At 37.2% G+C, this 12940-nt stretch overlaps 1 protein-coding gene across 6 annotated transcripts in view; it reads right to left on the bottom strand.

Moving 5' to 3' along the window:
- NR1H4 (nuclear receptor subfamily 1 group H member 4) overlaps positions 1-12940 on the bottom strand; it is a 42982-nt gene that overhangs the window by 8111 nt on the left and 21931 nt on the right. For 4 of the 6 annotated variants that reach the window (XM_074870844.1, XM_074870848.1, XM_074870843.1 and 1 more), the window contains 5 exons: positions 10381-10533; positions 6651-6784; positions 6013-6111; positions 4825-4924; positions 3197-3343 (listed from right to left, as the gene is read on the bottom strand). In XM_074870844.1, the coding sequence (XP_074726945.1) occupies positions 3197-3343; positions 4825-4924; positions 6013-6111; positions 6651-6784; positions 10381-10533 (633 nt within the window). The remainder of the gene's footprint in view (positions 1-3196; positions 3344-4824; positions 4925-6012; positions 6112-6650; positions 6785-10380; positions 10534-12940) is intronic. The other 2 variants (XM_074870847.1, XM_074870849.1) reach the window with 2 other exon arrangements.

Raw genomic sequence — 12940 nt, 5'->3', positions numbered from 1 at the left:
CCATAAATAATCCTGATGCTTCTTCTTCATTCATTACCTATAAATTTAACTTCTAAACTCACCTAACTCATTGCACTTCCTCTGCTGCTCTCTATGGTCTTTGCAGGGTGTTTCAGTTTGCTGCATTTAGTCTTCATTTTCAGTGAAATGTATGTAAAAAACAAAGTCCCTATCTTCAATTTTATGTGTAATTCTCTTGGGTTTTCTTCTTTGACTTCGGTTTAATCTCTTCTGACCCGTCTTACCTCTTGAACATGATAATGGCCAACTGCAGCTTTTAGTAGCATTTGTCCTTACTGTCTAAGGCTAGAAGAGGGTGCTTAGGTTTCTACCCTAATATCACATTTGGTACAAGCTATTATTCAACCCAGAGCCCTGGTGTTGAGTCCTATGACATGCAGGGATGTGAACTGTGTATTCAGTATTTTTGAAAGCTGTATGCGTAAGCAATGATAGCAGAAGAATTTGGATGCCTTCCTTTCATTTTGTTTCAATGCAAGACACCTGAAAATGACCAGGATTTAAACCACAAAAATAAGCTGTTTCAGTAGTAGATATTTTTAAACAATTTTAAATTATTCAATTTGTCTAAGTGTGTAATTCTGGAATTTATCCTAAACTAAGACAAAATGTGTAGAAAAATTGCACCAATGCAGGCTCTTAAAGTCAAACCAAAAAACTCAGGTAGCATGTGTGATGATGAACATGATTCCTCTGAAAATTCAGTGAACACTGAGAAATACACTTGGGAAACATGGGAGAGTCAAACCTATCTAGTAAAAGTCCTTCCTCTTATAAACCAATCTGCTTGCATTTTCAGTGCAGAGGAAGTGATACCACTAAGTGACAGGCAGTCACCAGTACTGAAACCATAGGAAGAAGGGCATTTAAAAAACACATTTAAGTCTTTTCATGGAAGGGACATTGCCAGGTTGACAGATAGGCTTTAACAATGTCAGTCCAAAATGCGAGACTCTGAAAATTTTGAGTGACATCTGGGAGCATTGGCAACAACAATTAAGTTAAAATTGCTACAAATGTAAAGATTTACAAGCTGCTTTTGTTGTTTGCTGTCACAGCCCCATTAAGTGCAGCCAAGGAAAATGTTTTTAAGTAGGCTTGAATTTGCACAGACCGGAGAAAGAAATCACATGGAAAAGGGTATTTTGTCCTGTATTCTGGCTGTTAATAGAAGGAAAGAATGCAGCCAGAAGCAAGTAAACTGGATTATTCTCCTGTAATATAGGGAGGGAGAAATTCTGGCTGCAGTATTTCCTTGTATGTCCCCAACTTGATCCTGGCTTGAGGGAAGATGTTTTGGAGAGCCTTTTCCAAGAGCAATAAGATATATATGTGTATATATATGCACTAAAAAAAATATTGTGTTTCATTCCTTGGGAACTACTCAGCCCAGGTTTTCTTCTGATCCAGAACTAATTTTTAATTTACTTTAGAGGGTTTTTTTCTCCACAAAAAAAAAGAATTTCAGGAAAACTTCCTTTGGAATAAATAATACCACATTTTAAATTGTTACTTGTCTTGAAATTTTCTTCTACACAAAATGCTATTTTTTAAAATCTGTTTCATGACAGGTAAATATTACTGCAGGATACAATGTCGTATTCCAGCTAGTCATGTTATGATATGAAATGCTATCTTTAAGTCTAGTACAAACTTGCAAAGCATAATATTGCATCTCATCTGGACTCAGAAGTTGCAAAGAATTAAGAGGCTATTTTAAAATTATGAGTAAGGGAAAAATTATTGTTATGACATAATGGCTTATGTAATGTTCTGGATCAAGGTATTTCCTGCTTCTATTTTTTATGAACAGATGACACCTTGAACAAGAAGGTTAATACTCGCTGTATAGATTAGAGGAGAGAAGCTTTCAGTAACCATGTATTCATAAGGATTCATTTCTCTAAGACCTATTTTTATCAAAAATTTAGGTTATAATCCGATAGAAAGATCTCTTAATGAAGACATTTGGATCCACAACAACACATTACAGTTTCCAGGAAATATCTCTGGCCTTCTTGGTATACTTCTCTGCCTGCAGAACCTGGGCCAGAAGCCATTCATATCACTTTGGAAGTCACCATTTCCAGTCCATCAAACAATAGCCTCTTATAATAAATCAAAATGAAAGAAATATAAAAAATTGCAAAATATAAACCTAGAAATGAATGTGCTAAGGTGAACTAAATACATACCTTCAGCAAGTTAGTTATTCTTAAGTTTCCTAACTCCTTTTCAGGGTTTCAAAAGTATTGGCCTAATTTTGCATACATCAGTAGTACCTTCACATTACTGATTTTGTTTCAGAACTGAGTTCAAGCTTTCTATGACTAGTATTGAGGTTAAATGTTCTCCTGTCTCTTCTCCTGACTATTAAAAAGGAAGGCCAGAAGCCAGAATCTATAGACAGACTTTGATTCAGAATAGTTGTCACATTTGAATTTTGAATGATAAGTAGCTGAAGGTTGGATAAAGTTTGCTGGTCAATACAGCAAAAGGCAACTCATTGAGTATTGTATCAGTGGAGCACAAAGAATACCAAACAATGCAAAACATGACCTTGCCTTCTTTAAGGAACAAACAATATCCAGCCCTGTTTGGCTTTTCATAATTATTAAGATTTACGTCTAGAATGAATAGAATTTATCATAGCCACTGAGCCTTTGATGGACCTTCAGAAGCAGAAAACATACTGTGAACATGTCATGTTTATATTCTTCTGTGCACCTTGTGCAGTGTGATTCGATTTTACCAAGCTGACCCTAAGAATAGGTGGTTCCCTTCAGTCATCTCCAGTAATATCCTAAAATCTTTTTTTCTTTCCTCCTTATAGTGATTGCCTTTGAAAACATAAATATTGCTATTTTATGTGACTAATTTGAGATGCTGGTATTTCTTCTTAATCTGCTTTCATGCTTATCATTTGAGACTTGTGCTGAGTTTATTTGGTATAGCATTATTCATAATACTTGCAATGTATTTATAAATAAACCTTTACCTTATGACCTTTAGACTGAAGGCTGAGTTAGATTTGTTCCAGTTAATATAAAGAACAACATTCAGATAAACCTGTTTCAGCGCTAATAAACAATTTTACTAGCTTTTCAAGGGCAAAATACTGACACAGAAGTGCAATGGTGTGGTTTGTTTTTACCTCATTAAGCAAGATACTTACCACTGTTGCGAATTCTTTCTTCTAAAAGGACAGTATGTCCTGTAGGAAGTTTCCTACTAAAGATCTCAGCTGAACGGAGGAACATGGCTTCTACTGCTGAGCCCTTCAGCAAAGCAATCTGATCTTCATGATCAAGGGTTTGGAAGCCTGGGAAGATGTTAGATATAAGTAAGGCATCAACAGAAAAGTCCTGGCTACTTTCTGTCCTTGAAGTTTTTGCACATGAGATGCTACACATCTGTGTAACCTTGATGTTGATGTAAGTAGGGTTACCAAGTGCTGCGGAAATTGAAACCCAGATTCCAGAAAATGAAAGATTTTGGACCTCACTGAAGTTCATGAACATTAGACTTGTGTTTCAGTGTTCATGGTACTTTAAAAGGAACAAGATAAGCAAAATCTACTGGCGTAGAACAACCAAGAGTAGGGATTTTGTCTAGCCTGATGCTGCTCCCTAACATCTTCTGACATATTTCCACCCAAGCTCTCTGTATGACTCTCCCACTGCCATGCTGCTTTCAGCCCTTTCCATGCTCTGATGGCAAAAATCAGCATTTGAAGCATCTAATTTTAAATATTTCACCTTGCCTTCGGACTAATATAATATCACATAGAGGCTTCCTGCTGTGTTTTAAATATGCATTTCTCTTTTTGGAGGGGAAAGACTCTAAAACCCACTGAAGAAATCAGGAGAAATTTGGTGACTTGTGTGAATACGAAGAACCGGGAGCTGAAGATCATGGGAAATTTTCCTTGTACTTGCCAATGCAGGTACCCACCTTATACCCTGATTCTGTGAGAAAGCACAGTAAAAGATAAAGTAGACAATGAAATGATAAATCCTGCCAGATGTACTCTAAGTCAACACTGAAAATAGTAGATTATTCAGTTATGAAGCTCCTCCTTTATTCATTTCCTGTGAGCCAGTATCCCAGTTAGCATGAAAAATATAGTTACAACTGCAGTGCTAGTCTTTGAAGCAAGACTGTGACACACAGAGGAAGGGATGATATGATGGGAGTACCAGGAAAATAATGTTTTCATACAGCTAAGCGTTACAATGCACCTTCCTTAACTACAAGTAACCTGTACCATGCCCATTGTTCACTCTTGAGGTAACAGCTACTTGGGAGTTAAAAAAAATACTAATGATAAACTCAGGTTTTCAGTGCTGTCCATAACACACCACGCAAAGACCATAAATATTGGTGCCACCAACTAGGGAAAGTTCTTGTTTAGGAATCACAATTCAGTGGATGTCATGACCTAGACACTTTGCTAGAAAGCAGCAAAGAGAGTGAAGCAGAGTCTGGCAAGTGTTAGTGGTAATTTAGAAGCAGACTATTTGTCACTGCAGTGATATATGAAAATAAAATCTCTCTGGAGATACAACCCCTCCTCTGAGCATTTTGTTTGTCAATAGGTAAAGACTGCCACATCTCAGAGTGGCAGAGTTTGAATTATTCAACATATTATTCCTCTTTAGACAGCTCCTGAAGAATGCATATGTGTTAGAGAAGGTGGCATTTTTGTATAGTCTTCAAACTGTACACAACAATCACCAAATGGCAACTGAAAGGCACGTAAATTTTGCAATAACAAAATTTGCTCCAAGATACTGGATATACCTGGTAGTTTTTTAGTGAATTCCACGAGAACCTGCACATGACTGGTAGCCATTTCTGTTAAAATCAGAAAATTTCCTTCAGCACTGAATTCCTCATGTAACTGTTAAACCAAACAAAATCTGTTAATATTCATTGTCACTTCACATTTAAGAGCATAAAATACAAGAATTATTAGAGTGGATCAGGCAACAGGTCCATCTAACATTGTAATTTGTCTCCAATGGTTGTCAAAAAAAGGTTATTTTGGAAGGCAATGTAAGAAGTAAAAGAAGTAGACAGTGTCCTTTCCTCTGGAATATGTGTCTCACTTCCAATGTCATGTCTAGCAATCAATGATTTAGGCACTTCCTGAGTTAGAAGTTCTATGTGTATCATAATATTTAACCAAAAGCCTTGTTATTCATGAATTTGTCTATTTCTTTTTTTAATATATTTTTGGTTTTGACCTCCTCAACTTCCCATGGAAATAAGTTCCACAAGTTAGTTACGGGTTATTCAATCCTCCCCCTGCAAGTGTCTTCCTTTTCGTTTTCAAAATTAATGACTTAGGAAATTATTTTCTGTGGTCGTTTTGGTTTGTTGGGGTTTTTTTCTTAAGATTGAACATGACAGTTTTGTAAAAAAAACCCCCTCTTTTAAACCCTTTTTTTCCTCTTCTCAGTGTTTCCCAAACTTTACCATCCTATCAAGAAAACTGGGAGCAGTTAAAGGGAAAACTGAACCTCTAGAAAGTAGAGAGGAAAAGGAAAGAAGAGGGGATGAAAGAAAAATTCAAACCTGGAAAATGTTTGGAATTTGTGTTAAAAAAAAATGAAATATTATCAAGCTTCCAGGCTGGTGTCTTTATAGAAAGGAAGCTTGGCTGCAAGTCCAACTCAAATCACTGCCATACTGACAGTGCAAAAATCAAAGCTCCAGTCAGCAAAGGTTAGATTTGAGCATAAAAGTGTATTTCCAGAGTTGAAAGCTTTTTCTTAGCATTTAAGTTTGATAAATAAAGATGTGGTCTAACTGTTGACTGAATGGAAGAGATTCTGCCCCACTTATAGCATGTTTTAACTGTAAGCTTTTACCCATAGTTTGCTCTGCTACTTACTACACCTACTTATGCTGAGTACCAATATTTTCTGCTGTGTAATCCTCAGCTTCATTATCCGCATCTCAAAATGAATTAATCAATGCACTTACTAGTTTTTTTGACACCTCCTGTGGTATTTGTTGTTTACTGTATGAATCCATGATGTAATCAAGAAGGTTCTGCTGTTCTGGGGTAAATTCTACTTTCTCCTATACTGGCAAAAAAAAAGCCCATCATGAAGTGCAGTCATAGAAATCATCTTGCATCTCTTGCTTTAGGCAAAAGCTATACATCTATTTCTCACACTTGGAGACCAAGCAGACAAAAGGTTTGCTTGTCACTGAGATTGCTATAGAACTATGCAGAGTAGACATGTGTGATGCTTCTAAACTGCATGAGTTTGTGTGGTTTATTATTATGTTCAAACTTATTTATATGTTTGTTTATATGTTCAAACTTTATTATATGTTCAAACTTTAATATCACATCTCACTGTATGTGATATATACCTGACATATGTATCACAGAAAAAATATTGTATGGGTTTTATAGATGCTTTACTGAGTTTTGACTAAAAATATCAGAACTACTTCTATACTCAAGCTATTTCCTTGACTTGGTGGGAGATGGAGTTTTAATTAATACAGACAGGTCCAGAGAGTTTGTAAGTATTCTATATTCACTGTACTAGCCACATTCAGCTCAAACATCACCACTACTGTATGAACTATTACAAGAATTTTCTTACCCTATATATTTTAGTTGTAGATGTCACTTGTTTCATGTCATGGCCTTCATTATCTTCACTGACTGTCTGATCTGAGGGCTGTTTCACATTTTTCCGTAGCCTTTTTGACTTGCATTGTATTTCTGTTAACAGACCTAGAACACATAATACAACAGATAGCAATTGGATTTATATATGCCACAGGCACTGAATAGGTCCATAAACATGCCCATGAACACCCTTTACACTAACAAACCCACTTACCTGTTCAGATCATTTCTTGAATGTGCCATTATCTTTGGATGTGAGTCTAATGAGACATAGTAAGTACACACTAATGAGTAGCCTAGCCCAGCAAGAGCCCATCTGCAGAGCAAAACAGTGAGTTCTGGTGATCCAGCATCCACACAGTGTGCATGTCAGGAGACTTGCTTTGGACCAGCTCTAATCTGGTTTTATAGACAGAAAACCCATTAGTGATGGGAGTGTGCTGAAGTGTGTCTTTGGTTTAGTTTCATCCAAAAGAAAACCCCTTCATGTGCTCCAAGACCTGAACCAAACCACAATAAATGGGAAAAATTGGAAGGCTGTCATCAGAAGTGTCCTCATCTGATCCAAAACAGTAATCGAGGTGCAGCTGTTCTTACACAAAGGGCACTGGATGTTTTCAATAACCTTTAAGCAATATTATGGCTGTAGTGCAGAATCTTCTCACAGAAAGCCCTCAGAAGAGAGGACTCCAGGGCTTTAGCCGTTACAGTGTCACTATACAGATAGACCAACAGCTGAAAATGTAGGCTCAGAAGTAACTCAGGCTGGCAAATATACCTTTAAAATGTATTTATTCAAAATGTTACCCAGCTGGTCTTGCTATTTTGCATTTCATTGTATTAGAGGACTGAATAAAGCCTTGGTTTTACTATAGCTTTTCACTTGCCCTAATGAAAGGATTTTTGCATTTGTGGGGTTTTTTTGTTCTAGACTACAATTTCAGTACCTTGAACCAGGGAGCATCCTTAAGTGGATGTCATAAAAACTAGAAATTTGCTTGTGCTAACTAAAGACAGGGACAGTAGGTACCCTACACAACCTGTGGAAGACAGCCAGAAAATACAAATGAAAAAGTAAACAGCTAAGTATTAATCTAAAAATAAACCTATCAGCATAGGACTTCTTTTTCTTTTTTCTCCCTTTTTTTTTTTTTTTTGTTTTTGAGCTTCTTTCAAGTATCCTTCCCATTCTTCACCTTTGAAAATGCAGAGCAGGAAAAGAGGCTCATTCAGTGAGTATATGATGGTGGAGGAAGATACCATGAAAACAGTGAATTTCGTTGTGAATGTTTTTAATTTCCTGTTTAAGCACTATATAAAATAACCTACCTGAACCGCTGAGAAAAGAGGAAATTTACATGATTAGAATAAGACCTGCAAATAATACCTTGAAAGGCGGGAATAGGAATGATAGAGATAATAATTGGTATCGAGCCATGTAATTTGTGCTGCCACACAGCATCATAGATTTCTTTTTCTAAATTATTCAGTGCATCCTTTGGTGGTGTTAATGGGCTTGTACTGTTTTCCACCAGCTTAGAATCTGGTCTACTACCTTCCCAAGGAAAATTTGGTTTACATTTGCCTTAGGCAGTAAGACAAAATTTTCTCATGCTTCTGCTACTAAGTAGCACCTTAACATCTTATTCTGTCACCATTTACATCAGCTGGAAAACTCATGTGAGAGACAGGACTTCACTTTTTACCTCAGAGATAGCTAGGTTTCAATGGGTATTATCTTCCAGGAAGAGTGGCAGAACCTGGGTCTTCCCTAGGTAGACATTTCACCCAAGAAACTTGCAGTTTATATCAAAATATCAGCAAATGACTGAAATGGATGGTTAGTAATTTTGGACTGTGTGTGGTTTCTGTATAAAGGGCAGGAGTAGGATTGTTGAGTATCTGTGCCATAAATATTTGTAAGACTTTACCTCCTTGTTCAGTGCGAAAAAAGAAGCCACAGACCTTGTAATTACAATCCTACAAAATGAGTAAGTGAAACAAAGTTCAAGGTAACCTTTTATTTCCTAGCCATTTTTTTTCAAATAAATGCTCTATACTACTAGAAGCTTCATGTTTTACTGTCCTGGATCACCTTGAACTAAAAGCAATTATACAGCACACTCCTACTTAAAAGCCATTAAATGGTACCTTGCCAAACATCCTCATTGCAGTGCATTAGAGCATGCTTATGGTTAAGTCATGAGCAACACAAGATACCCAGTGTTTCCATTCCAGAGAGAGAATCAGGTGGCAGTGGCACCCGCTGGCTTTTATTTCACATATGCCAGTTTGTGAAAATGATAGGCCAGTTTAAAAGTTTCATGTGGGCCCAGTCAGTATTATTTACGCTGACCTATTTTTTTCAGTGATGGGTTGTTTCTTTGTCGTACTGAGTCACTCAGGCTATTTTGAACCCTCAAAATTTTGGAACAATGGATCTCAGATCAGCACCACAGGGGAGTTATTTTCCTCTGACACTTAGGGACACATTGAGTGCTGTCATCACAGTGGTGCTGTCTGCTCGTATATTTACATATTGCACAAGAATATGTCATATCTCAGGATCTTTGTAGCCTGTTCAATTTGCAGAATGCAAGATTAATTACATTATGCTGGCAATGCATTCCAAATATCGATGGAGCTTATTGTTTCTCACAAAACCAACAGTTAATATAGCATCTTCTGATCAGATTGAGGGATGGAATTATATTAAAAATTCCAAGTAGATTAATTTCCTGTATGAACTTAAATTGGTTTCACACATACGTGTATGCTAAAATGGTTGGAACCGTCAAGAAAAATAAATTGTAGCCCTGTTCATGGAAGGCAGAAGAGCAGATTTTTGCAGTTTTCAGGAGCAAGCTTGCAAAAGTAATGGATCGGCCAACATTTTACTCAAAATGGAATTTTAAATGTGTTTAAAGTTGCTCTCCAACATCCCTGTTGTTCTAAGTTATCCAATGTGAAGCTAAATTAAGTGTATAAGCTGTCAGTCTGAACAGAATATTCGCTTTAATATGAAACATTATTAAAGTTCATCAGCTTCATTTCTGGAGATGGTTCTACCTATGTGCCTATATGCAAGGCAGGAAAATCTATAGTGCCATGAGAAGAGCTAATGAGACTATAAAAAAGGGCTAGCCCTTAGCAGGCCTTGCCTGATTGCTGGGTGAGGTCTGGGAACATACACTTGGCAGACAGAAACTTCCTGCTAGCAGTAGTCCTCTTTTCTTGAAAATGGCATTGTTTAAATGCCAAAATTTGGACTTGGCTAGCAAGAGCTTGACAGGGAGAGCCCCAGAAAGAGTAGCAAAGAGAAGCACCAGGACTTTCTTTCTCTGGCTTCCATAACACTGCAAACTCCTCGCTCCTGGGAAGTCTCCCATAGACGTGCTTCCCCTGACTGCTTTTTCTTCTTGCTCAAGAAGGCTAACGTCTGTCATTTAGTGCAGGGCAGCCCTTCCTTCACCATTTGCTCAGCTCTTACACCCTTGTGTCTCTGACCACCAACTAAATCCCAGTGCTTCTAAGTGCATTTGTCTTTTTCAACAGGATTTGATGCATAGGCACGGCATCATCTTTAATGCACCTTCCACCTGTGCATTAAAGATGACATCTTTTATAGCTTTATCATTAAAACCAGCCTAAGTAAACAAATACAGAATTTGAGGCACACTCTGACTATATGATGCAAATACCTGTATACATACATTCAGCCAACATGCCCATTTGCTTGCATTTCCTTAGACGGCACTCCTGGCATTTTCTCCTCATGTACATGTCCATCTCACAGTTGCCTCCATTTTTACACTTGTATACTGCATTTTTTGTGATGCTTCTTCTGAAGAACCCTGCACAACACAGTAGTGACATAGATAAAAGAAAACACTCAAAGAAGCAAAGTAATCAAGTTGAAGAGCATCTACATCTCCATTAGGTTTTCTGAATGACACGTGTTCTGCTGCACTGCAAGTTTCTTTCAGTGCTTGGATGACTATATTCTTGATATTTGTATTGGCAACAGTATCAAAGTCATATAATTTAATTAATCAACATGATAAATCATGGGTCCAAACATTAGACATTAGCCCAAAGTAGGGTTCTGGAACTGTGAATGTTGTAAAAATTCAGACCCAAGTCTGAAACCTGCCAGAAGCAGGTTGAGCACCAGCACTAGAGCTGTAGGGTAATACCACACAAATAGCCAGTGAAAAAATTACGAGTCTGTTAAGCCTCTTGAGGTACAGGATGTGCAGCAAGAGAGTTGAGTAACTCATCACCATTCCCTCAGGTCCTGTGAGCTGCAGATCCACATACTAGTCTGCTTGTTCTTCCCCAGGTTTAATAAGGAAGCTGCATCATATTTGCCTATTGTACATGTGGCCTGTTTACAATACACTCCAGCCTCATTCACTAAATGCTGTCCATCTGACGAGTTAAGTAGTCACCTAATTTCATCTGCGCAGGCAGTTCTACTGGTATCGCCACTGGATTCACTCCAAAATTGCACTGTGGTAACTGCAAACAGCAACTGTTCCAAGAAATTGAGAGAACCTTTCCTCAGCCTGTCCAAATCTCTTACTTGGCTGCTGCCTAGCACACCTCTGAGACTGGCATTGTGGGTAAAATGTGGAGTGCTCAAGATATTAAATGTAATTGAATAAAAGAGTCATCAGAAAACAAAAGTCTTTGCCACCAGTGATGACTTGAATGTGTCCTGAATTTTTAGTGTGACTCACATCATAATCTTTTTAGACTGTCCTTCATATGGCAGAGACTATTTAGCATCAGCTATAGAGGGAATCAGTTCTTCTCTGCATCTGAGGGCAGGTTTCTGAAATAGACTCCTGGGAGCTTCTGCTAGCACATCGCTGATTTATAGTGCACTTCAAACTAGAGCTCTGTGTAAATTTACATGAAGCAGAGATATTCACAAAGCTTTCTTATCACCACTGGCTGGCACAATAAAACCATCGTTTTCCAACCTGGCACTTTGATGCACTAAGGGAGGCACCAGATAATATCCAGTCTCCCATACTCAAAGCACAGGGCAAACTCAGATGTGAATCTGAATTTTGTCCATTGCAGGATTTGTCTGTGTGTTTTCAGAATGCATTCAGCTAAGATACTGTCCTGCTGAATCTAGGTGAGATAACAGATGACGTGATGATTTTGCCGTTGTCAGATGACAATTTCCCAGCTTTGGCCCATGTTTTTATAGTTTCGTAATCTCTTCCAAGCACCAATGTGTAGCTACCAGTAAAACAATTCCACTATCTGGTCACAAAAAATCTGGCATTTCTCTGAATCTGCTGTAATTCCTGCTTGATATCTCTTCCATGCTGTTTTATTGGCTGCTTTTCAGATAAATACAGTTGATTGGCATCAGTCTCTTTTGAAATGCAGATTACTTAGAACATCCAGCAGCCCCAGGCATTATTTTTATTCATCATTCACATGGTGTTTATTACATTACCATTTACTGATGAGGGAAGGGAGAAAAAGGCTTGGATTTAAGCTGTAGGTTCTCAGTGTCAGTTAAAAGCAACTGCATCTGCTTTACATCATTTATTAATTTTATTTGTTAAATTTAAATCCTGTAATTCATATTTGCCAATAATGGCATATTAGTTAGTAGTAAACATTGAAAATCTCTGCACAAATATTTATGACATTCTAAGTCTGATTGATGACTTTATCACTTGCCCTACCCACAAGGTATGCATTTGTTTTTTCATGGAGGAGCAAAGAAAAAGAACTTTAGTAAATGAATTTTTCAAAGTATGTAAGAATGTGAAAGAAGAATGCAACAATATGGATACAAAAGCTAGGAACCAACAAGATTCAAGCAATCAAATATTTTCTTTAGATAACAAAGTTTTTGAAAAAGTGAAAAGATATGAAATGAAAAGTGAAATAATTTTTCTGGCAAAAAGTAGTTTTAACCTTACTCTTGCTTCAGTTTTATCACGAAGTGACTCTTGAATCATTGTCTTCTTGAACAGACTTCTTCATAATTAATTTTGAAATTAGCTTTTTGGTATGAATGGAATTTCTACATATATTATTCACTAATAATTCAAAATGAACTTAAACTGCCTAAAATATTTTATGTATGACCTTCTGTACCAGGAGGAGTTTTACAAAAATTCAGAGGTAAATCACAAATGGCATCTGTTAAACTAATGAAGGGGTAGCCTCAAAAGCTGAAGGGTTTTCTGGCACAGTCTTTTATCCGATCTTGCCAAATTACAAAAA

This window comes from Strix uralensis, chromosome 5 (assembly GCF_047716275.1).
Source record: "Strix uralensis isolate ZFMK-TIS-50842 chromosome 5, bStrUra1, whole genome shotgun sequence".
Classification (NCBI taxonomy): domain Eukaryota; kingdom Metazoa; phylum Chordata; class Aves; order Strigiformes; family Strigidae; genus Strix; species Strix uralensis.
Note: the sequence above shows the minus strand (reverse complement) of the source record. Positions and strands in the feature narration are given on the sequence as shown.